General features: G+C 37.0%; 1 protein-coding gene across 5 annotated transcripts in view; it reads right to left on the bottom strand.

Annotated features, from left to right (window-relative positions):
* cadm1b (cell adhesion molecule 1b) overlaps nt 1–27212 on the bottom strand; it is a 162379-nt gene that overhangs the window by 49409 nt on the left and 85758 nt on the right. For 2 of the 5 annotated variants that reach the window (XM_056757759.1, XM_056757755.1), the window contains exons 2-3: nt 7108–7128; nt 2033–2179 (exon numbers count right to left, since the gene is read on the bottom strand). In XM_056757759.1, the coding sequence (XP_056613737.1) occupies nt 2033–2179; nt 7108–7128 (168 nt within the window). The remainder of the gene's footprint in view (nt 1–2032; nt 2180–7107; nt 7129–27212) is intronic. The other 3 variants (XM_056757757.1, XM_056757756.1, XM_056757758.1) reach the window with 2 other exon arrangements.

Here is a 27212-nt window from a genome sequence, read left to right as displayed (position 1 = left end):
CCCGTACAAATAGACAGAGCTTGACTTCTTTATTGAAGCTGCTAGCATCTGTTTTAAGTTTTAATCCTTCGCAGAAAACCATGTTTTTAAAAAAGTATTTTCTGCAACTCAAAGTGTCTTTTGAGGTTGGAAAAAAGTTCAATTTTTCTAAAAAAACATCCTGTCAAGCAACCCTTCTCAAAGCTTACCAATGAACGTGATTGGTCGAGAAGGCTCAAGCTTGAAAAAATAAAATGGGGGCCGAGACGCTGGTTTGAGCATAGTTTTGTATAAATTTATGTTTAATTTTACTGGGCTGGGGACTCAGGTTGAGCGATTCGAGTGTTTTAATTCGAGTGTTGACTCAGGTTGAGCGATTCGAGTGTTTCCCACAGAGGACACGCCCCCACCTTTTGAGAGCAGAGAGTCCTACTTATACATAAGATTTTGATAACTTATTTTATTTATTTGAATGTTTTGATCTCCATTCAAATTTGGCTGGGTGGTTAATAACAGACTTTTCTGTTGTGTGACAAACTCAGAACACATATTTCAATGTCACTTGACTTGTATTTTAAGAACAAAGTTTTTTCCTTGATTACACCATCTTAAGCTAAATATTGTCAAAGGGAATACGGAAATAAATGGCTTTATTTAAAAAAACAATTATTTATAATTGTATACATTATTTAACCTTTGCAACATTAAATCTAATAAAAAAATTAGCATTTATGTATGACTAATTTTACTCTAAACAGCGTGTAAAACAATATAAACATGTTTTAGGTTTACGACTGCCAGCTGCGACTGACATTATGGATGCACTGGCAATGATGAACAGAAGAGAAAAATGATTGAAATGCTGACAATACAAATGAATAAGCTATCATTGGGTTATTATTATATAGATCTTTTTAAATGACAAAGACGGCTGTTTTCAAGGAAAATACTAATTTTATTATTTATAAATGCAGAACAACACAGCAGCAGGTGCAATTAGAACAAAACATTTTTCTTCATGAAAAAGGATAGCCATCTTATATATAAATTGAAAATCAAAAATAAAAGCTACTGTTTATGCTGTGTGTAAGAGTACAGAAGAACATACAGACTTTTTCAAAGATGCCGTAGCGATAAAGCTGTTGTGTTGTGACTTCATTTCGTTGTGAACTTTTGCTTTTTAAATTTCATTGTGTTGTGCACCAGTGGGCCACCGTAGTCAACTGATGTTATTAATTATGTAATATATAAAATGTACATATTATTCACACAGTAAATGAATACACAAAAAATACATGCTCTCCTAAAACCTTGTATCTTCATTTTCGTCACTTTTTCCAACAAGTTTTCATTACTACTCAGCGCCCTTATATCACTGGGTTTTGCAAATATCTAACCAAAAAAAGTTTTAAAAGGTGCTTCTCAACTTTAACAACATAGTATTTGATCATTTAAAAAGTACAGTGTTTTTGGACTAATTTGGACATCCAAGGTTTCAGAAGGACAGCGACGATATATCTATAAATATTATTTAGCTACACTGCTATGCTGGCTATAGACGTTGCATTGGACGTACACTCCTGGCCGAAGTTAACTTCAAGTCTGTGTTTGTTTCTTGTTCTGGGTGGTGGCTCATAATATAACTATTTATATTTTATTTTATTTAGAATAATATAATTTATATTATTCTTTTATTGTAGACTCATTGTATTAAACAATTTGTTGAGCTTTGAAGTATGTTAATTTTATTAAATAAACTATTTGTTATGTGGGTCGTGTAACTTCGCATTTAAAGAAACAGTATGGGAGATTGACATCTAGCGGTTGAACTTGGTATCGCAGTCTAAATTCAAAATATTGGAGAGGCAAGTTTAGCCAAGTCTGGTTCTTCTCGGTTTCATTTGCTTGTTATCAGAAATAATCTACAGGGAATGTTTTCTTTGCGGATGTGTAGCTGAAGTTACGTACGGGTCACAAACAACATAAACATTTGTTTGAAACCGTCTATAGGCACATGCAATTTCCACAATAGAAGACAAATTATTTGACTTACGTCTCATGTCTCTAAAGTAGATGGTCTGTCTGTTGGGGTTGAGCAGCTGGATGACGGAATCATCGTTGTTTTTCACCCGACAGCTGATAATTGCCATCTCGCCCTCGACCACAGAGACGTTATTCGTCACCAGGTTCTGACCCTGCACTGGAACCCAGAGAAAACATTAAAAAAGCCTTACAATAGCAATACATCAGTGAGGTTATAACATATGGCATGTGTTATCACAATCTGGATTGTAATTACAATGCATCCACCAAACAACATTTTCTCATTTGCCTGTTCCCTTGCTTTTCAGAGAGGCAATCGTGATACTCTTTCTTTAACCACAGAAAAGAAAATACTATTACAATGTGGATCCTTTTTCATCCTTTTCTTGTATCATGAAATTGCCAAAGTCGAGGCTGAAGCTGAATTGATGAGTGCCATGATAATGCGAATCCTCATGAGAAATCTGAATACTGAGGTTTTTATGTATAATGTGAATCAGTGTTATAAATGTACTTTTTTATTAAGGGACAATATTTGCCCTCTGGAATTATTTTTTTATGGAAATGTCTTTAATGAGGACAATTTTCCTCACCTTGTTTCTAACCTTGAATGTTAATTATGAAATCAATCTACGATTCAAGACGTTTCTCTACGGTAAGTATTGTTTAAGACATCATAACATAATATAATAATATAACAAACACTAACTTCTTTGAAGTACCATATGCAGACCATAATAATAAAGAACAATAATATTACTATATGATATCACCATACAGTGCTACGGCACTGCTAAATGTGTGTAAACCTAGCTATCAATGATAATTTATATTATGTTAAATCAATGTTCAATTCTCGACATTCTTCAACATTAAATCTACTTTTTGGAGGGGAAACAAGAAACAAGACAAACAAATTTTGTAAACATAAGTTGCAACATGCATCAGATTGTGTGTGTAATGTTAACACATGCCAGCTGATTTCTCGGTTTGGATGTATTGATTTTACAGCCTTGTGTGTTTGTGGTGTGTGTGGAATGTCGGCCTCGGTCAGCGAGAGGGGAAGGGCTGGTAATTGCTCCTCACGGCAGAACTTTATCAAACCTCTCCATCTAAGCACGAAGTGATGGAAGCAGGCAATCAACAGCACCTCTCAACAGCATAATACCCAGACCCCAACAGCAACCTCTGCAAACACCCAAGTGAACGCAAAGAATCTGATACACTCCACAGTAAGCCTGCAACACCTCATGATAAGAAGCTGTGCCAAGCCCTTGTGCTTTACATCCAAAATGGGCATCAGTATCGTGCAGGTGCATTCAGCGGAAAAGCAAGTTACCTAGTTCTAAATTGACATCCACAAAGGTATTAAAAATAACCAAAAATTGCTTTTAACATGACAGCCGTGAGACGACACCCAGCACAAATTTGCGCAGTTGAGCGATCACACGCCTTCAAACCCTCGTGACATTTACAGAGATTAAAAAAGCATATCAATTTTCCCATTCGGATTTGCAGGCACGAGCCAGCGTAGCTACCCACGTCCCGGTCAAAGAACAACAAATAGCCGTGGAAAAACACACATTTAGCCTGTCCTCCTGAGTTGTGAATGTTAGGCATGATAAAGCATCGCCCACTCCGTGAAGAAGCATTAGCAGACAGGCATGCTGGGTGTGCTGCGGACACAGAGGTGTTGTGCGGCCGTGCCCAACGTTAAACATCCGTGAAGCCAGGTTTCACACTGCCGCTATCACGCCACACAAAAGAGAGAGGAAAAAACACTAGCTAAAAAAAAAATGGAAAAGTCTAATTCTGAAGTTTGCTTTGAAATTATAACAAACACTGTGTTACTAGTCTACAATTCTGTAAAAAGAAACAATTTAGAGGGAACCAGTAGCAAGACGTTTCTTCACATGTTTCCTTGAGAGATCTTAGAAATAAACGTTACAGGTACAGACCCACACGATAAATTGGGCTACCTCAAAAGTTTTAAGCTGTGGAGTTGTTTGTTAACTAAGCACATAAGAACTTTTGACCTCAAAACTATTTGAATAAACTTACATTTATTATTTCTGTTAACATAACCCTTGACAAATGAGATTTGTTTGTTTTACAGTGCTCCTGGAAACATGAAGGAACATTGAGATAAAAGCAACATTCACGACCTTCAGCTTTCCTGTAGCTCAGTGGTAAGAGCACGGTGCTAACAACGCCAAGGACGTGGGTTAGATCCCAGGGGATTTCACATACTCAGAAACAAATTTACAGGACAATAATCTGCCAAATGCGTAAATGTCTGGTATTAATGAGTCTGTTTTCAGTCTAAGCAGTGTTCTACACTTCTTCACAATGTTAACCTTAATGTAACAAAAACTCTTTCAAATACCAACAGAACAGGAAAATAAACCTTAACATGAAGTCTTCTCTTGTTCACATCACAATTAAAATGCACAAAATAAATACATAAAACATAGATACCATGCAAAGCATGGTGGGAAATGGAGTCCTCAGCCCTGACGTCATTTGCAAAATATAGCCTACCTAAAATTTTTGGATGATTTATTTTATTTTTGTTCCTGAAACTCAGAATGTTTTATTAAATGAAGACACTTAAAAGTTTTAAGCAAATTAACAGTTTCAGCTTTGAGTACAGTTCACTCGTTTTTAATGAGTAGATTACACTATTTGGGAATACAGTGCGAAACAACCTTTTTAAGTTACTCAACAATCTTTTTTTCCTTCTTCATATTTATGTAGTCAATGTGACTCAAATCAATCAACTACAGTGCGCATGACAATTTTTATTGTTTGAGTGTCTACAGTGTCACCTCAACCAAGCCCAGATTTGATTAGATAAAAGATTGATGGCGATTTAACTCATTTATTTGCCCTTCAAGGGCGTGTCTGCCATGATAGCCTGGTTCAGTTCTGCCCCATAACCTAACCAAGGTGCCCATCCCTCACACCTCTGATTGGCTTTACAACAAGCACTCAGTTCAGTTTGCAATAAGCCCTGAAAACTCACAAAACCTCTTCCAAAAGCAAATAAGCAAGCAATCCCGCACACATCTAATCCACTTATTATATGATTATTTTGATCATTTCAATTCAATTTCCTTCATGTATTTTTTATTAGATTATGTGAAAACTGGCCACTTTAGGCTGAGCATAGGGCACCTGTGTCCGTATTCTTTCAACACAGCCTTTATCATTATCAGTCCTCAGGGGAAAGACTGGCTAGTCTGCTCCAATTACATCACAGCAATCCCATAATGCATCCTACCAGCCACCTTTAGCCCTGACCAAATAAACATCAGCCCCATTCGCCTCAGTTAGACAAACTGCAGTCTTGGCTTTTGATGCTCGACAATGATGTCTAGGAAGGCAGCTCAAGAGGCTTTGTGAAAACCAAATATTTGGGGGAAAATGTATTTTATGCAATATTCACTGATGCACAGTGAAGGATGTTTGGACGATAGGCAGAGGACTGAAATTCTCTTCTGCTTGAGAATTGCATCAGAGCTCACAAATGTAATTAATGCATGTAAAGTTTCATGATAATGGCATATCATTCATTCCCAAAACCTTTTTTAAGAACACATCTCATGGGTAATATATACATTTCCTGCAGCCACTTCTCAAGGTTGATACCTATTAAAAAGGTACCTCGGAAACTTGTTTTATTCATTTTATATTATATTAGTATTATTAATTATTGCATATACTTTTTAATACAAGAGGTAGCTTAATAATTCATTTAAAAAAGTAATTTTAGCAAGTCATTAAAGACAAACCTTAACCTGGCTACTTCACTTGCTTGCAAAAGTTAAATGCCAGCGGGCTAACATGGAACTGCTTTAAAGAACAGTTAAAAAAAGAATTTTGTTCAAAATCTGTATAAAAGTATTTGTTCTGATGAACACAAAGAAAGATATTTGGAAGAATTCTTGTAAGCAAACAGTTCTTGGACACCACTGACAGCTAAAAATTCTTGGTTCTGTTGAAAACAAAATTAGATATTTAAAAGAATGTAGGAAAGTAACCAGTTCTTTGGAATTTTTGACTATACCATTGTTGTTGTATTTCTATGGTAGTCGATGATGACCAAGAACTGTTTGGTTACAAGCATTTTTCCAAATATGGTTCTCTGTGTTCATCAAAACAAAGAAGTTTATAAAGATTTGAAACATCTTGAGGGCGAACTGTCCCTTAATGTGTTCAATGCACGACTTAACAGACTCAAATGTACCTATTCACATGCATGCCTACATTAAAGAAAGTTTTTGACCAGGGTTTGTCAGACAAATTCTGAAACTGAAGGTTGAGAACCAAGTAGCATGGTAAAAAAAGTCACCTGCAATAGATTCTACAGACTCGTTTAAATGCTAGAAAGGCTTTTGCCCATTTTTCTCAAAGTCACAGGTTTTAGAACTGTCAAATCTTTTTGTCTCTGGTGGTTTGGTTCAAAGTTACTAATCTGCTAACTCCCAATCCTTTGCATTTTTCATTCTGATTCAGATAGCACCTACAGTAATACCTTAAATCTCATGCAGGCATCCCATTTGACACCCTTTTCGTGAAGTCACGAATCCACAATTTTGATAGAGGGCTCCTTTCAGCTGTAAATGCGATGATTATGTGCTAGTTATGAACTGAACAACTGTATACATTCTTCTACAATTTCTGCATTTGTATACCCTGTACGAAATATGGATTCATACAAATGAGAATAACTAGTCTTGGTTAATTTTTATTTATCTCCATTTAAATGTTTTCCATTTCAGTGTATTTTCCCCTTTAGGTTGAGGTTTATAAAAAAGTCTTTCATTTTAGTATGTCATAAGCACAAGTGTTTTAATTTGAAACTTCCAAAACAGCAATAAAACAGAGATAGAAAATAGTATGACAGATAGATTCTTGGAATTCGAACAAAGAAACATTTGAGGTATAGAAACATGCAAAGTGCTTTAAAGGCCAGCTGTCAAACCATGCATACTTGAAAAATAACGTGCAAAAAAAGGAAAAATCAGTAGTTGGATCACCCGGAGAGGTCATGTGATCCAGATGGAAGAGAAAAAGTAGTACCTGGTATGATCTGACAGGCTCCTGAGCAAGCGTAGGGAGAGAAGGTAGGACACAGAATATTATTAAAGCAGAAAATGTTCATTTGATACTTTGCATGCATATGACATGGATTTGATTCTGTTCCCTGCATATGTAAAATGACAACACACTGCTGGGTGAGATCACACAATTCTTTTCCTTTGTTATCATCTCCTTCAAGTACACTAGGTGTGTTTGAATGTCCTGCATTAATGGCAAACTCCTATTCCCTTTTAAAGTCAAGGAGACTGTTTGAGAAGAAAGGGATATGAAGAGTTTGTAGTGCTGGACATCACAGGTAGAGCGGAGAGACCAGACAGCAGCTTTGGATCGATAGCACAATGTTGGCTTCGGTACAATAGCAGACTCTAGTACCTGTATTGATACACGGTCAATACCTCCACACAGAATGGAGTGACCAGTCGAATGTCAGATTAGATCAATATAAAGTGATCTGTTAAACAAATTGAATGAGTTCAATATTTTTCTTTTAAATATGTTTCTAAAGGTATAAAGTACAATCTCAGAATACATTATTAACATCTAGAGACACATTGATTAAATATCAATTGATTTTATTGAAAGGAAAATGCTGAGAACAATACATTTGCATTAGATGTTGGCAGTTCAAACTTGACGTTAAAAATGCTATATTATACTCTGTTGGATTTCAGACAAATGCTCACCTGAAGGTATTGACAAAACTCTTTACATAGACAGGTGAAAAGCCTAAACTATAAAATACTTTAAAATAATGTTGACTCCTCTTGTCTAGAACATTCACTCTAAAACAAAGCTGAGTAAAAACAAATATCCCAGTTCACCCGCTTCTCAGTCTTCCCTACGCTACATCAGGCTTAAACGATGCTGTGTGCAATTTGTTAGAGGATCTATTGATGGAAATGCAATATAATAAACATAACTATATCTTCAGAGGTGTATAAAGACCTAACATAATAAAGCGTTATGTTTTTATTGTATTGGAATGAGCTATTTCAATCCAAATACACCGCAGGTCCCCTTACATAGAATTCACCAGTACAGTAAAGTATCAATTTATACACATTATGGGAGAATGCTGTCATTTCTTTCTGTTAACATTTTTTTGGAATCAATGAATGTCATTTCCAACCTATTTGAGGGTGTTTTTGATTGATCACTTTCTGTGTTCTGTGTTTTGTCTAGACAAGGTTAAATTCACATCATGTTTACAATTACTGTACAAGTTCATTCAATTTCAATGTTTAATTTAATTTGACACAATAAAAACTATTCTGTTCACACGAATTCATTGCAAATGTGCACTTCATTGACACTGTTGTCTGCTTATTAGGACCTTTAGTGCATAACTAAATTATGTATAAAAAGAGTAAAATAATTTTTAACCCCCACAAAAAAGTATTGAAATGTTTTTTTTTTTATTTGAGAAATTTACCAAGAATCAAATAAAACGTACAGTACATTTACATTTACATTTAGGCATTTGGCAGATGCTTTTATCCAAAGCGACTTACATTGCTTTATCCTATACATTTTACATAGGTAAACAGTACTTAATGTACAGTGTCTGTAGCCTTTCCCCCTGCTAAGATGCAATATTCCTCAAAAGAAAAATGAAAACTAGGAACTTCTGTTTCAAAAAATTGAAATACTTTATCTAACAGACATCCACAGTCATGCTCAAAATTACATCCGCAGATGTTTAAAGATTGTAACCGGATCATATAACATATGATAAACAGCGTGAGGCAAATGAATCCTTTAAAAAGTCTAAGGGTCTCATCCAGCTACAGCACTATAAATAGTGGATGTGTGTGTCAATAAGCTGCTCAGGCTGACATGCATCAGGTGAGAGTTATGGCATGTCAGTAGGGCAGTGATTAGATGTCACTACTGTCAGTCTTCTTACGAGATATTGATGGACAGATTTCGGCAGAAACCCATTTGATGCCATCCGAGTGTAGACAACTGCGCTAGCAAGGCATCATTCAAAGAGGACGGTTTTAAAGCGCTGTCTTTTCAAACGCTCACCGCTTCAATGTATTAAAACTACAAAGCAGACAAACATTGACAGGAATCAGTCATTTTCATATCAAAATATCAATCTTAAAATGAACAGAAACGTACCCTTACAGTATATTAGATTCAACAAAATTAATACCAGCTAAAACATCAAAATACATAATGCAGAAAAATAAATATGTATACTACTGTTCTACGGAAGGTCCTGACAAAAGTTATACAGTTCCTGAATCCTTGGTCAGTTTTGTCACCACACTACAGTGTTCAGTTATTTACATAAGTCACATAAATTGACCTGAGAACTGTACCCTTCAGATATCCGGCTTATTTCCGGCTCATATTCACAGCTATATTTCTAGTTACCCCGCTGAGCAGCCATATTTGTGTATTCTGACCATGAGCACGATGCTATGCGCTTCTGTCCATTTCCGTGGCGTGACTTTGAGCTTGTAGGTGACCCGCTGTGCCTTCATTTAATTAAAAGGGTAGGGGTGGAGTTTCGTAGCGCACCTGAACAGGGATCTGATGGAAAAATCTGTGCATGCCATGTGGGCCCAAGGACACCGGTTTGGGTCCTGAGACCACCGCGTCGTCACAAAGTTTTGAGTCTAAAAATGGCAGACTCTTATAATAATTTGAGAAAGCGATTTAATGGCCTTATAAAACTTTATATGCCACTACAAATAGACTCTTAAGGCTAATTCTCCATTAACAGGTAATAATAATTAACTTTGCCCCAAGAGGTCCATGCATTGACTTCAAAGCGGCGGCGGCGGCGATGTGCAAAATGTCTGGTGCATTAAAGATCATGCTGTTTTATAGCATCGTAGATCTTAATAGTGTCGCCTGGTTTCATGTTATCCTTTCACATTACCTTCCTTCACCAGCATCAAGTGTGTTTCCGGTGCCCAGCGAGCATGTAATTAAATCTGAAGAAACAAATAAAGGACAATTCTGCCTGCCAGCGGTCTGTACGGTCATGCAGTCGCTATGCTGAAGAAACATTCGTATGTGCTTTCTGTGAGATCAAGGAGAAAGCGTTCCTCTCAACAGACTGTATATATGCTGATAGCGGCCTCATTCATATGTGTGAAGAGTTATCAAAGAGTGTGAAAAACATCTATTCTTGTATATATGCTGGCCATTTTCCAATGGATCTAACATGATAAACCGAATTGTTTATGCCCACTTTAGGGAATACAGTAGTTCATGCAAAAATTCTGAAATAAAAAATGTAGGTTGTAAATTCCCTCATATCATTATAAAGCTATGCGTGGTTTTGGTAGGTCTTTAGTTTAGGTTCCAATTATCACTGCTAATCAGTTGCTTATTAGCAAACTTATGTCTTATCAACCTGATCGCACCCAATTGCGTATAAATAACACGCTTTTGCATTATCGTCTAATACGTACGTCAAATTGCGATTTTGCGTGCATATGATACGCCAATGAGTGCTTGTACCTGGGTGGAGAGCAGCCATTTTAAAACGTACATGAAGAGGAAACACTGAAATAATTAAAATAATAAGGTTAGGTTTAGGGTTTGGGTTAGGGTAGAGGTTATAATATGCACGGACGCTAACATTAGGTTTAGGGTTTGGGTTAGGGGACAGGGTAATGAGACAAATTGCTGTTTAATATGCAAACGCGCTAATTGGCGTATCATGTGCACGCAAAAAAAGGCGTATTTATGCACGCAAAATCGCAATTTGGCGTCCTTATTATACGATAATGCACAGCGCGTGTAATTTATACGCAATTGGTGCGAATGGGCTGGTCTTATTATTGGAATGTACAGTATAAAGCGCATATTAATGCCTTATTCTGCACGACATTATTATATATTCCTTGACTGCACCCATTACCTAAACCTAACAACTGGAATTAGTTTAATAAGGCAAAAGTCGAAGTTTATGGTTACTGAAGAGCCAAAAATGTCCCTAATGTTAAGTGTAACTTATTATGTTATGGTTACGCAGCACTTTAACTCTTCTACTATCATGTCTTGCATTCCAAAAACTTCATAACAGCATTAAAAAGAAGCCCATATAACTTATCAGCAAGATTCTACACAACTCAATGATCTGCTTAAAATAGCTGTAAGTAAACAGCCAGGTTATAAAATTATCAGCAAATATTATCCCACTTAATGTACAGACTTGTTATCTTTCAAAGCCAAAGTTACCATAAACAATCAATTTAATGTTTGACGTCATTACAAACCTGTATAGTATAAACAAAAAAGATGATTTAAAAAATGTTGGTAACCAAACAACACTGGCACCCACTTTCATTGTATGGAAATAAAACCACTGAGATATTTCTCAAAATATCTTCTTTTGTGTATTACAGAGAAAAAAGAGTGAGTTTTAAATGATATGGCAGTGAATACGTTAAACTGTGTTCCACAGACATTTCAAGAGAGTGAGTAAGTAATGAATTGAAAAAAGATATTTGGTATTCCTAAAATGATACTGATGAAAGGTTTGTTTCATAGAAGGTCATCTATTAGCCTCCATTCTGTCTTTTTTTCCGTTATTTCTCCATATAATAATCTTTCTATGTGCTGCTGTGTCAGAGTCTGTCATTGGGAGCAGGGACAGGAGGTGGATAATGAGAACATAAGGGTGAGAGGAGCTGACAGGAACATCATCCTCCCACCACGACCGACAGAACACAGGTCACAGAACAGTCACTAAACCTGCGCTCACCCACCTGGACTTCACATTATTATTACCCCAGCGCTCGCTGTGGACCACGTCCACTCAGATTTCCTCCAAATGTGGCGATCGGTGGCATCGGGTATCGCCTCATCTCCAAAAAGGCCGAGATGGATTTGTGGGTAATTACTTTAGTTTGCATGTAATGATTTAAGCCTGCCCCAGTTGCAAGGAAGGCTGCATATGTTCCATTCATTATGGATATTATAATTCGATCATAAGTGTCGTACTATGGGAAATCATGTATCCATTTGAAAGGTTAAACTAATTACACTGCCACAGCGAACCACTCAACAGATACACTTCAGGATATCACCATGATTTAAGCAAGGACGTTCAGCGCAACAGATACACAAACTCTTCTGTCCCTAAAACACCTGTGCTATTCAGTCACACGCTCCCCACTCCCCATCAGATCTCATGGTAATAGCATCCATCAGGACCGACTCCATTTGCCACGAGAGGCATGAAATGCATCAATTTGTTTGCTATTTTAATGTCTTTTGTGGAGCGCAATGAGACATCTGTCAGAAACACCTGCTGCATATTTGTTGGGCGAAAAAATGGAAAGTTGGCCACCTTTGTCCCGTCTACCAGTTTATAATCAACGCTGTGTTTCCACGCCGCAACTAGCATTTTTCAATTTCCCATTCTCCTTTTCTTAATAAAATCACAGCGATCAATCAGCCGTGGGTGGGGGAAATGAAAGATGAAGCAAACATCTCGGCTAACCGAGGCCTCATTTGTCAAGCATCTGTGGAAATGTATACAGTGTGGATAACTAATAGTTGTTTTATTCAACCGTTGGGAGGTCAAGGTTTCTGTCTGACACGCATTTCAATTGCGACAAAATGTCTATAACATATGAAGATGACATCAGATGTGCACCATTATACCATTGGAAATACCATTTGTGATTCCGATCGAAAGGCGTATGTTTAATAGAGACAGAGATGTAACAATATTTTGGATATCGTGTAATCGCAATAGCAAAATTGACTCAATGCAATCGTGGTCACATGACTGTATGAAACAATAGTTCTTCCGGGATAACAAAGAAAGTTCGAAAAAATAATAGATGTCACCTTTGTCAAGGTCCACCTGGTGCAGTTATTTTATTTTATAAAAGGGATTTTGAGGTCATTTGACCCATCTGATAGTATAACACATACTTCTAAGGAACAGTTATGATTAGAGAATAAAGAAAATAGGACACTTATGATACATTTCCAAGTCAACATTTGTCATTTTAAATATTGCAACAAATATCGCACCGTGGATGTTATGCGGAGGTATTAGCATACAGTGAGATTTGGATATTGTTACATCCCTAGTTTCTTCAGTTTTTCTGAATTTACTGTTTATAGTTATGTGTGTTTAGGTAAAATTATCATGTTTGTACCAACAATATTTAAACCAAAATTCTAATAAAGAGATTGTTTCTATTTGCATTTATTTGCGGTAAATAAAAACTGAAGAAACAGGTAAAATTAACAGAAAAGATTCTCTGTCTTTTCAGACCTCAAATACTGCAAAGAAAACAAGTTCATAATCACTTTTAAGCAACACAACAGTACTATGTGTACATGTATTTAAGTAGATAAAAACTAATTTTTGCATCAGTTTTCATGTGATTTTCATACTGTTAGTCTTTCACATTGCTGTTGGATCACTTTGTCACTTCTGAGGTTTGATTTTGTTGAAATTCAACAGAGACTGGATTGAAATGTCCACAAAACATCTAATTTTTTCCACCTTTCTGCTAATATATATACTATATATATATTTTTTATGCTCGACCGGATACTAGCCCAGACTAGTAGGGAACTTATCTAGAAAGAATCTCAGTGCGATTACTCAAGAAGCTAGAAAAACGTGTGATGACTACATTAAAGACACTATATATATATATATATATGTATATATACACTCACCTAAAGGATTATTAGGAACACCTGTTCAATTTCTCATTAATGCAATTATGGTGGTGGTGTAATGGTGTGAGGGATGTTTTCTTGGCACACTTTAGGCCCCTTAGTGCCAATTGGGCATCGTTTAAATGCCACGGCCTACCTGAGCATTGTTTCTGACCATGTCCATCCCTTTATGACCACCATGTACCCATCCTCTGATGGCTACTTCCAGCAGGATAATGCACCATGTCACAAAGCTCGAATCATTTCAAATTGGTTTCTTGAACATGACAATGGGTTCACTGTACTAAAATGGCCCCCACAGTCACCAGATCTCAACCCAGTAGAGCATCTTTGGGATGTGGTGGAACAGGAGCTTCGTGCATCCCACAAATCTCCATCAACTGCAAGATGCTATCCTATAAATATGGGCCAACATTTCTAAAGAATGCTTTCAGCACCTTGTTGAATCAATGCCACGTAGAATTAAGGCAGTTCTGAAGGCGAAAGGGGGTCAAACACAGTATTAGTATGTTGTTCCTAATAATCCTTTAGCTGAGTGTATATATATATATATATATATGCATATATAAATGGTTTATATTTTAATAAATTTCCTCATACTGTAGGTAATACTTTTGATGAGTTTACTATAAAATAAATGAAAAATATACAATAAATAAAGAATGAGTAAAGTAACATTTTAACAAAAGAAAGTTTAACAAACTGTTAAATGTCCCACTGCTGAATATCACAACTTTTGAAAAAAATATTGCAACTTTTAGAACACTGCTTGGTTATTAAAATCAACGACTGGAACTAACTGATATAATTATGTGGAAATTGTAGAATCGTTATATTACGTTGATATAATTTTGATAAGGGTACTTGTAGTGGAGTAGGCGGGGCGAGACCGTGGTTCGAGACTGGTGAGTAATTGTTAATGAGCACCAGCTGTGGTCTCGAATCACGTAGGGGATCGGGAGCATATAAGAGAGTGAGCGACCGGACCGTGGAAGAGAGAGGACCGGGCCCGAACATGTTTGTATTTGTATTTATGTTTTGTTCGCCGGCGGTCGGCCGTGAGGGGCCGCCGGCTGTTATTACCTTATTAAATGTTTAAATGTTATCCGGTTCCCGTCTCCTTCCTTCCTTTTAATGAACCTTGTTACAGTACTCTTCCTGACCTAATGTTTGGACTGTATTTGGTCAACGGGGACCAAGACATTGTATTTGTCACAGCAATTAATAACCGTGCACAAAACAAATGCAATAAAACAAACAAAACAAAATATAAGCAGCAGAGAAAATCATTTTCCAGCATGTGTTGGTTTGACTGTGAAAGAAGTCAACATGAGCATTTGTAATCTCATAACAACCCAATAGAAATATAATATTTATGTTTATGTTATAAAATAAAAAGTCATCTTCAACAACCAACAGAAGTATATTTAGCACTATTTGTTTTCAACACCTCTAGATTTTCTTCCTCTTTTTTCATCCCTGAGGAGTTGCAAAATAAAGTGTTTGATTAGTTGGTGTTATTCACAGGTGACTTGAGATTTCTCCCAGTGTAACTGCAATGGTGATGCTCCATATAGCATTACTGCACCATGCAGCCAGAAAAGCTCAAATAAACATCATTTATCACATAGAAAGGGAAACGGTTGCTGATTTGATCTGAACTGAACAGTTTCAGATTACCCTATTTTAAGCATTGACAAAATCAGTTTTTGAGAAACTGCTATAATGAAACGAAAATGATGGGGGACTAGACTTTTAATTCATCTTTGGTGGCCAATACGAACGTATGGTGGACTCTGTGACACAATAAACCGCCTTTATATTGTCAGAACATGTTTCCTGACTAAAGGCATTCATTGACCATTTGTCATTATCCTCCTGCAAGCAGACTACAACTGTTATTTTACACGAGAGTCCATTTCTCAAAGCCTTACGGCGTGCACGTTAATGAATATTAAAAAGATGCAAACTGCAGCCGTGGTTGATTTATAACATTTCAGAAAGATGACTAAATATCATGTGTGCACTGTTGCGGCCCTGCAGAGCCTCTCCGCTTGTAACGAATGGCAGGGAATGTTATGCTATATTAAAGGAATAAATGACAGTTAGTCTTTTAACGTTTCCACAGTGAGCTCCATTCTCCATGCATCATAGGGAACGTGATGATGCAAACTAGTCGCCTGACAAACTGCGTGTCAGTCGGCTTAATGATTCACCTTGTGCCGCGGGACCTCGTGCTAAAAGCACTCACAGGAAATCTCTGTTATATTTCTGGAACTAAAATCAATATGATTGCCTTAAATAGACACTTTTTAAAACTATTTCACAGAGATGGCTAATAATACCATAAAACCACAAATCATGATCATGAATGCTATGCAAGTGTCAACGTTATTTCAAAACATTTCCTTTTGTGTTCCACTGAAGAAACAAACACATACGGGTTTGCAATAACATGATTCAACAATGACAGAATTTTCATTTTTTAGATGAATCTTAACAGTATTTTTAACAGCGGAGACACAACAGTCATGCTGCTGTATGGACGAAATTCAAATCAATATAAATTCATTCCAGTTTGCTATTTATGCAGCATTTTACCTGGTGCCAGTGTAAAGTATGTCTTATTGATTGACTGTGTAATTACCCAACTCGCTTGCTTAATTTGTTGTTAATTTACCACTGATGGCAATCACATTTGACTGGCGAGGAGCCTGGTGCTCAGCAGCCACTGTTTATTCCTCCATCTGGCTTCTACGTAGTCATGTGTGCGAGCGTGTGACTTAGAAATATGTCTAAGCTAAACCCATGGCACTAAAATGCTGTTTTAAAGCCCGGTCCATAAAGTCACCAGCGTCTGCCAGATTCATCGCTTTGGTCGGCTGATCGGCGCTTTGCCGTAGAGCGCTGGGTGACGACGACATGGCAAGCAGGGGCACATTTAAGGTAAAAAACTGTGTTATCTGTAGTGTGTCATTTAGTTTGTGACATCAACGAAGCATGATATACATCTGCTCTGCTTGAGCGCAAGAAGCAATTTACACCCCGCCTCCTTCTTTTTATGGCTTTTAGTGTTATGTAACTTGCATATTATGTATAGTGATGCATTCCTTGTATGTGTGCATATATTCTATTACGGTTTCATTTCAATTGATTGTTAAGTAACTTGGCGTCTGCCATAAATACATTTCATGCTTTTTAGATGCTAATCATAAATATTCAGGAAAGGAAGCGAGCCTCATTTAGGTTTAAACCCACCCCTCTGTGAGGCGAGGTTATTTTTTCTGTAAAAAGAAAATTCTTTGCAGTGAAGAGCCATAAAAATTATATTCCCAGACTAAGCTGAAACGCTACTTTTAGGGATGCGCCGGCCATTAAACAAAAAGATTCTCCGACTGTCATTTTTCATCGTTTTCCTTCTTGCAAACTGTTATTTCATGGTATGTTTGTGGAGACGGAGTCTCGGAGATTCAAAGGCTGTGGGCAAGAACGGAACTGAGTTTCATTATGTATACATAATGGCAATTCATTGTATTTTATTTGCGCCGTCTGTGTCGTTTTAGCTCCCGTTTACTAATGAAATTATGCAAATTTGGCAAATTATCATAATCAGAGTTATGGAATTTAAAATCTTGCAAGATCTCGCTCACGACCAATGGAGAACATACAAACTTCTCTTTTAAATGAAATAGCACACGAGAGGTACGAATACAAAATTGTTTTTAAAATTATACAAAATAAAAGTATATTTTGGTAAAGTTGAAGTACATTTTTAAGTATATTAATGTATACTAATATCCATGTAGCTAGTAGTTAACTTTAAAATGTATTATTTCAATACTAATCGGCCCACTTTTAAGTTTATAAAATTAACTTATAGTACTTGTGGTACTTTACTTTACTTTAAGTGTAACAGTAAACTATGAGTACACAACTTACTTCAAATGAACATATTGGTGTGCTGATAGTTTACTAGATCAACACTTATATACATATCCATAATTTTTGTTTATGGAAGTACACTTTAAAACATCGAAAAAGTAAACACAGTTACAAGTCAAGCATCCTTAGAATACTTTATTCTTTTTATAAGTATATCTCCATCAAAAGCTTGAGTGCAAGTACAGACCAAAAACCCTTACACCGCTTACAATACATCGTGTTGAAAAAAGATGGTTCCTCATTGTTCGCTGTCAGACTTTTTGTTAGTATAAATTAATTAATTAATACTAAAAGGTCCAGTGTCTGAAGCGACATCTAGTTTTGAGGTTGAAAACTGCAACCAATGGCTCACTCTACCCCTCCCCTTCGAAGCATTATGGTGGCTGAAACAGGACAAATATGTTGTCAGGTTTTTCGCTTCTTTGCCGAAGGAAATACCTTATTTAATTAACATGCTCTGTAGAGCAGTTTGTCAGTTTAGGGCTACAGTAGAAACAACATGGTGAATTCCATGCAAGGGGACCCACGGTTTAGGCAGACAGAAATAGCTCATTCTAATGTAATAAAAACATAATGCTTCAGTATGTAAGGTCTTTATACACCTCTGAATACACAGTTATGTTTAATATATTGCATTTCTGTTACTAAAAAAATTTGACATAGGACCTTTAAGTGTAATTTAAAAAATGAGTACATAAAGTTAAAACATACATTAAAAGTATACTTTCTTATTTTCAGTTTAAAATATCTATGCTAATAGCACACTTGAACAAACTTGTTTTTAAACTCAAAATTGGCTTCATTAAGCAAAGGACATTGAATTTTCAATAATATTGATAAGACATTAAAATTTATGTACAAATTTGTGTCGAAACGAAAATCATTCCATTCATTTAAATAGTGCTAGAATGTGCGTTAGTATGTAGCTATGGATGTTTTGCAGATAAGAGGTTATACCCCAAATGCCCCCCGGAAGTTTTTTTGATGGGTTTATTCAAACATCATCTGAAGAATCCGTGCATTTGCTTACAAACTGTAATTGCTGCAGACATGAGTGATGAACTTGTGACCGCACCCGCCTCTGTGACACAGCTATTCAGCGCTTAGTCGAAAAAGGTCTAAAGTTAGGAAGACATATGAGCTGTCAGTGAAAGGCAGAAAACCAGGCCTTTGATCGTCACCTGGCACATCAGCGCCTCCTCCCCAAGGGGCCTTCCATCGCCTGTTACACACATCTGACAGGTGGGGTGAAGCTCCATACGCTCCCCGTGTGAAACTCAGTTCAGGCGACAACAGACCAGGCAGCACACAGCGCTGTTTTATTGGTGCAACTGAACTGAGTTCAGCTTTAAGTAATGTATTCAGCACTCGGTATGTGGTATGAGGTTACAGGTGAGACAGAAAATGAAGCCGCATCTGCGATGCATGCGTGTTACATGCTTGTGACTCTGAGCCAACTCATTATCAGTGCATTAGATCTGCATTTGATGCGACAATCTGCACCAGAACACCTGACGTGTCCCTATTGCACTCGCCATGTGACATACAAACCCTTCCAGAAAGGAAGGAAATAATGAAAAACAGACTGTGTTTTATCACGGCTAGGGCTGGGAATCGAAAGCTGGTTCCTCAGAAAAGAGATGGTTGTGATGTAGAAGAGATGCTGTGAATCAATCCACGACACCAGCATAAAATAAATGATGTTGTGAGCTTGCATTCTGAAATAAAATCTGAATCTAAAGTTGATGATATATGTGTATTGAACTGTCAACATAAACATAAACAACAACAAACCTTTTGCACAGTAATCCAAATGACTCAAAACCTCTTAAAACAGTGTAACATTTTATCACATCTACTCAGTGTTGAAAAAGGGAACTGTACATGTGCTCTAAGTTAAAACTACTATTATATTGCTGAAATATTCTCAATTATAAGTAAAAGATGTAAAAAAATGGGTAGAATTACTCTTCTCAGAAACTACTCAGATTACTAGTTACTTTTTTGCCGGGGCTATTTAATGAATTATGAATAGTTATAAATAATAATAACATTTGGAGATTTATGTAGATATAGCTAGTTTTAACAAAACACAACTTAACCTTACTGGTAAAGCTTATAAATGGTAAAAATCTGTGTTGAAAAAACAACCCTTCAGATGTCACTTCATCCTTTAGTGCTTAATTCTGTTCTGTACATAACCGCATTTACAAACTTTTTAACGCACTCTATACAACACCGAACTAAACAATATTTGAATGACTCAATTAGTTACTTTTTTTAATCGATTGACAGCACTTACATTTTCATTTACTCAGCATTTCTAGATGTATTGTGGTCATTCCAGCCCAGTGTCTGTTGAATTTCAACTAAATCAAACCTCAGGAGTGACATACGGCTCTATCATACACTCTGCACAATGCGGCGCTAGCAAGGGATTTTTTGCTCATTTCAGCATGACTAAGTTTTCATTTTCATGTCATGCGCTATGTTGTTTAAACAATAATTATAATTCATTACATTTATATAGCGCTTTTCCTGGGTACTCAAAGCGCTTTACATTGAAGGGGGAATCTACTCATCCACCAGGATGATGCACCGGCACCCATATTGCGCCAGAACGCCCACCACACACAAGTTTATTGGTGGAGAGGAGGCCATGAATAGGCAACTTTGGCCAGGATGCCCTGGTTACACCCCTACTTTTTTTAAAGGACATCCTGGGATTTTTAATGACCTGGGATTCTTAATAGAGCCTTAAACCAGGTGTGTCCAGGCGCAGTGTTGGAAAAAAAATAGACTGCGCCACAGACCAACTGAAACCAGGTCCAAAGTCAACGGCGCAATATTTTTTGTTATTTAAAAGAGTTGCCTTAGTAATATGCGCCTAAGGGCGTGTGCACAGCGAGAGTACATTCTGCTTATAACACACAGAGGGACGCGAAGCGGCACACGGACATTCTAAATATTACAAATAAATGGTTTACAAAAATATTATTATTGTGTATTATTGCTTGTCCTGTAGATGGTCTACTCACGCGCATTACCGTTCATTCTTTGCTATTGCAAGTTACTATGTAAATATGAATCCGCCATGGCACGCGTTCAACTGGCTCTTAAACAGAATGGGAGATGAGATTCTGATTGGTTTGCTACACGTTTTGCTCAACCGTGACTCATTAAGAGAATAGGGACAACCCTCTTAGACCATGTGCAGGGCGCTGACCATTTCCCCTACCTTACGATAAAAAAAAACACCATTGCAACTTTCCGCTTTATGCCGGCTTTCAACTACTTGGTGCTTCCTCAAAAGTACAACCATTATCTGAGCCAGAATCCTTCAATTGTACAGACATTGACCCTAATCAATGCCCTCCAAATTTTGACTTAATAGACCAAGTGTATTCAAAACAGCATGCTCTTTCAAATAATAAGAGACGGAAACAAACAAGGATGAGGAATTTCCTCTGGGAATGTTTGTCTTTCCTCCACAGACTTGTCTTTATTCCTCTGTCTCTGTTTCTGAGTGGATCCGAATGCTATGAGAGAACAGTGCTACAGGCATCCACAGCCTGACTCCGATAGAGGATCCAGCGCGCGGCTAAACATTGATGTTAGTTAAGTGATGCCGGCCGTGCCGTGACTAACAGCTCAATCTCTATGACTCAAGGTGCAGAGCATTTCCGTACCGCAGATCTCTGTAATGTGATGGAGACTCAGACAGTTCTGATATATCAAGCCTTCATCATTTGAGTGAGATGAGATGTTCAAACGGCCTTTGATGTGACAAACATTCTCCGGTTCTCCTCAAATGCTTCATCCGAGCAAGCGCTACCTCGACAAATGCACACCGATCCTAACAGCTAGATGTATGTTTTTGATTGTGGAAACGAATAAGCATGAGGAAACAGTTTTGTTACTTACACAGTTACATGTCAAGGTGGTCCACACTAATAGATGAAAAAATGTAAAGATTAAAGGATCAAGAAATGTACTGTATGATTCTTACAATCCTAAGCTTTGACATGAACAACTTTTAAGAGCCCTCAAAATTTACTCACTGCCAAAAGCACAATAATGTTATGTTTATGTCATATTTATATGTGATATGTAATATGTGATTCCAAAAATTTTGTATAATTGTGATTTTGTAATATCACACAGCTATTATATTAAAATGCTGTCAATAAAAAAACAATATTTTTGCCCCCACAGTGCAGTTATGGCAACTACCACCATAGGCTTACTGGACCATGTTAACCAATCTCTAACCCCAGGTCAAAAACCACAGTCACTTCTGATAAAACAGAAAAAAACAGCCTGTTTAACAGCTAAACCGGAAATGAAACCATTCTGGCAGTCATTATGGACCAACCTATGAGGTTCACAGACGCTAATGTGAAGGGAAGTAGAGTTAGTGAGTGGTGTTTATCACTTTAAAATATTGCCCTGTCTGTTCACTGCATGAACGGAGCAATTACCGGCACGGCAGGGTATCGTGTGCTGCAGAAGAAGAGCGGGCCGCTAGCCGTGCCAATATACCATCAACACGCCGGCGATGACACAGCCCCTGATTTTTGGTCGAACTGAAAAGGATGTTAGTGTCAAAATGGCTTCTGTAAATCATGAGAAAGGCCAAGCAGACAGTCCAACTAGAGGAAGCTTGGTGATCTGATTTATTGCCTCGATCCGTGAGACATTACTGCTTCCTGTGACTGCCGGAGACTAAGATCTCCATATTCAGAGAGGATCCAGAGTGCAAAAAATAAACAGTTTGCACCACTAAAGGAATTTCCATAATATTATCATGATTAATGAAATAACTGTAACTATACCACTGGGATACAATATTGAAAATGTTGCAGTATTATACTATTTCTTGCTCGTCTCAAGGTTTGATTACCTTTGATTCAAAATAACATTTTATTCCTAGAAGAAACACTGTCGGTTGTACTGTAGCTACTGTACCAAATGCCACCATGGCAGATCACGGCAATTGTGACACTATAGTTGAAATAAACACACAAAGAACATAATTGGGTATGTTAACGGCCATTGTAGAGTCATCAGCTAATTCATATATTTTAATAAAAATGATTTCAGCTACTTTGAATAATTATAATGAAAGTCCAACTCAGCCTTGTACTTTAAACACATTACTTATGAAAGCTAGAATAATTAAAAGTTTAAATAATACCATTTAAAATGAAAATTATTCCATAATTAGTCTAAAATTATTAAAGTGTTAAAGCAAGGATATTGCACTCGTTTATAGTGTGCTCTCATTTGAGGGACAGCTATTATCATAGATTTTTCAGGTATAATCACCTTTATGACAAGGATGAATATAATACTCTAATGTTGGTGTGTTGAATATAAAAAAATCTAGTCGTATCTGTGGCATATAAAAAGGTTTCTTACATCACAATATGGCAGGTAGATTTGTAGTAGTGTGTAAGTAATGAAGGCAAAGGTTGCCGCAATCATCCTTACTTTTTTAAAGGAAAGAAAACTGGTCTCAGAATTTGAATGGTAATAAATGGTAAAAATAAATCACTGAATTAGCTAATGTTTGTCACAGGCTATCACAACAAGGCTAATTAAAAACAGTTTCTTTCTCAGTCCCCATTAGAAAAGCACACGTAGGTAATGACAGTGAGAAGCAAGCGTATATCTCGAAAGTCGGCACCCAATTAATGAGTAAATAATTATGAGCAAACCTGTGGGAGACATTCTTCATAGACGCCTCACTGAGTTCAGCAGAATTAAAGACCCTCGGTTCAACTGATCCACCTACAGTGCCATTTCAACTTGTAACCAAAGGAGTTGCCATGGCAACAAAACAAAACCATTTGAGAAGTCATTTGCATTTGTTTTGTTGTGGTAATATTATGGGATGGGTAACGTGTGCTAAAGGAGTGCTGAAGACATTTAAACCAGTGGCGGAGCCAGAGGGGGGCCTATGGTTACCACCCCTGACATCCAAATGGCCACCCTTGGTGCCACCCCAAAATTGTATTCACGACTTAAAAAAAGTTGTTGTGCGATGGATTGTACTGCGCAAAATCTGAGATTTGTTTTAAATACTGACGAAAGATAGAAAAGAAGGAAATGGATCGCTGCAATTTGCTAAACAAGTGGAATATTAAAGCGTACACGCTTGCTACCCATTTCAAGTCAGAATCAGCAAGGTACCTTTTTTTGTTGAACCATACAATTATAGTGTTATCTACCTACTTTCTAATTTTACACTTTTAAATGTTGTACACTTGTAAATGTAATGTTTTCTCAGCATTTTCGAATCCTAAGATAAATTTAAACAGTGTTGGCAGAGATCCCCATTCGAAGCAGGTGTACTTCATACAAACTTAAGAAATACACAAGAAGGAAGCATCGTGTTCCATCGCATCCATGGCTTTAGGATTCCTAAACAACTTTTCATTGTGTAAGTTAATGTTAGGCTCCATTAACAGATAGTATCAGTTCCTTGTTAACATCTGAGTCGGAAATTAACAGAGGCTTTGCAAAAAAATGACAACAAGGTGAACAAACTGCTCTCATACCTTAAGGCTTTCACTTGTAGAAAGTTTACCATAAAATCAATTACAGTCTATACAAAATATACAAAATATAGCAAATAATGTCTTGTATGAACAGCCCTTAAGTCCACATAAGAACGAGTGACAGCCGGAGTGTAAAAGGCATTCCTATTGGCCAGTAAAAGGATATTTTAAACCACAAAGAAAAATATTTAAACTTGAAGCTTTATTTTTTACCATAATACTTAATTTAATTCTTTACACCTCCACCACAGTAATGTAATAGCTTTGAATTATCTTAATTTATGGGCTTTCTTAGGAAATTTTGTCATACAGCATTTAATTATTTGTGCTTAATTCAATGAATTATTCAGAATATTATGTACTGTATTTAATTTGATTATATTTTTTATCGATTCACTGGCCTAGTCCAAAATAAACAAATGTACAATAAAATAATAATTATTAGTCACGGGTATAATATTAAAACATGCTGGTCACAACATAATACTCAAACAGTATAGAGACTAATATTAATAATTGACGAATGAATCCTTTCATCAACTCACTCACTCACACTTTCTGTCTCTCTCTCTCTCTCTCTCTCTTTCTGTCTCTCCAGCAGCTCTCACTGCTGATTGAACTGGTACAGCACGGGTTTGGCTGTGAATGTCTCAAAGACTCAAACCTGAGGTGTGGAAGGGAAAAGACAGGGATTCTGGAACTGAGTTCAGCACTGTGAGAAAGGTACAAGCATGTCCCCCTTTTCTGGAATATTTCAAAGTGTCTGGTGCCAGTGTTTCAACACAGAAGAAATTCTAACCCCGAAACCAGTGTCCTGGTCCGAGGTATCGCAGCACAGTCTCAACATCTAGCCCAATAAAAATGCTGGACAAGAAGGTCAAATAGAAGAAAAAAGACGCGGGACACTTTCCCTGACCTCCTGTGACTGGTGCCATGGCAAATTGGATGCTTTACTGCAAGATCCAAACCACCCAGGTCACAGTCTGTTCACCCCACAGGGTCTGGCAGCAGATCCCACGCTAAAGGACTGTAGCCCACATGACACAATAATGATTCATATATGTCCTGCAGCAAACCCAGAACTGTAAGATATTACTGACAACAATCAGTTTTTATAAATCACCACTTTGTCACAGTTCAGCTGTATTTTACCATCAGTATGTTACTGTCTATATTTGGACAGTATGGGTAGTTTATATGCATGTGTCTTTAGATTTTTACAGCTTTATTTTAGATTGTAGAGATGACAAAAAGTGATGAAAGAGAGTGGAACAAGAGCCAGGACTCAAACTCGGGTCACCTGTAGTACTATTCAATATGTCAGCATACTGCCCATTAGGTCACTTTGAAAAATCACAACCTCACATAACTAATAACCTTTTCTTAAACACTTAAACATTTACATATGCTTTTCGAGGTATAAACATTCATCTTAATTCAAGAGTTCATAAAAATTGTATGCATGATAAAAAACTAGAGATGCACAGATACAAAATTTCTCTACCGATACAGATTGTTCAGAGTGATATCTGCCGATAATGATTCTAAAGATTAAATTAATATTTTCTGAATGTTAACATGACATATTGGCTCTGATCACTGGCTGTTTTTAAACTATAACCTGATATCGACAAATAGTGTTCATAAGCATTTATTAAATGTTGCATCTATGTTTAAAAACAAATATTTGTGATTCTGTACACTCATTGGTCAGTACAGGGTTCCAGTGCTAAAATACAGTACAATACATTAACACTGTTAATGCTATTCATTTAAATGCTATAACAAAACATCTGCCAATAGATAGCATACTTTGTTTCATTTAGCTAATATTTTTTCAATAACTTTACTAAATATAAAAAAGTAGGCCTATGGTACTTAAAGAATTTTACCTAATTGTAATGAAATATTTAATATGTATAATCTGCTACAGGAAAATCGTGACCATGCTATATTGTGAATATAGTCACAGCTGCGATTGCAGGCAACATCCCTCACAAAACACCTCATACATTATTGTTTAATCAAGGACTAACCTACAATGAATCTAGAGAATCTTAATTTACTAGCGTAAGGAGGAACATCACGAGAGAAGTGACAAGGGAAAATCGCTGCCGAAATCTTTTGTTCGAGTATAAAACAAAACAAGACCCATTAAAACCCACCAAGCGCTTTTACAATCTCCGAGTCTATTGTGGAAGGTAATAAACATTCAGAGAGGAACCTGATGGTGCTTTGTCAATGTTCCACAGCACTAGTAGATGAAAGCTTGATTAATTTGGCTTATTAAGTAAGCAATTCAATTAGGCAGTTTCATCCGAGGCCATCAGACGTTCATATCCTTTGGATTTCTGGGTAGAACAGTCGTCCGTGCTGTTTCACAGGGTCTATTGTCCACTTGAAAAAAGCATTCTCGGTCTTTTTTTAGGGCAGCTGTTCTTTCATTCTCAAATTACTAACAGATTGAACGGACAGATGACACAAGTGCAAATGCAAAGTGGCTAAAGAAGAACGACAAATTAGCCGCAACGCTGTCGCCTCCCAGCGCAACTTCTTTTTGAAACTAAAGGCGAAAGGAGAGGAAATTACCCCGCTAATTACTGAAAATTACAGCTGCTCCAATTATCCCATTTCATGAGCTTTCTCTAGCCAAATCACGTGACTCTTTAAAAACTGACATTTCGTAAAGCGCAACAGGCTGCGAGTTATTCAACTCCTAACTGGCAACAGGCTACTATCTTTAAATAGTTCAAGCGTTAACTACGCTGTCTGTCAAATCACTGCAACATGCATGAGATTAATGTGCCACTTCATGGCTTATAGACTATAGGGTTTTCCAAACGGGGGCTAAGCGGTCCATAAGCATCTCTGAGTCCTGAACCCATTTCCTCGTCTTTCGTTCCA

This window comes from Triplophysa dalaica, chromosome 9 (assembly GCF_015846415.1).
Source record: "Triplophysa dalaica isolate WHDGS20190420 chromosome 9, ASM1584641v1, whole genome shotgun sequence".
Classification (NCBI taxonomy): domain Eukaryota; kingdom Metazoa; phylum Chordata; class Actinopteri; order Cypriniformes; family Nemacheilidae; genus Triplophysa; species Triplophysa dalaica.
The sequence above is the reverse complement of the archived record's forward strand: the minus strand, read 5'-3'. Positions and strand labels throughout refer to the sequence as shown.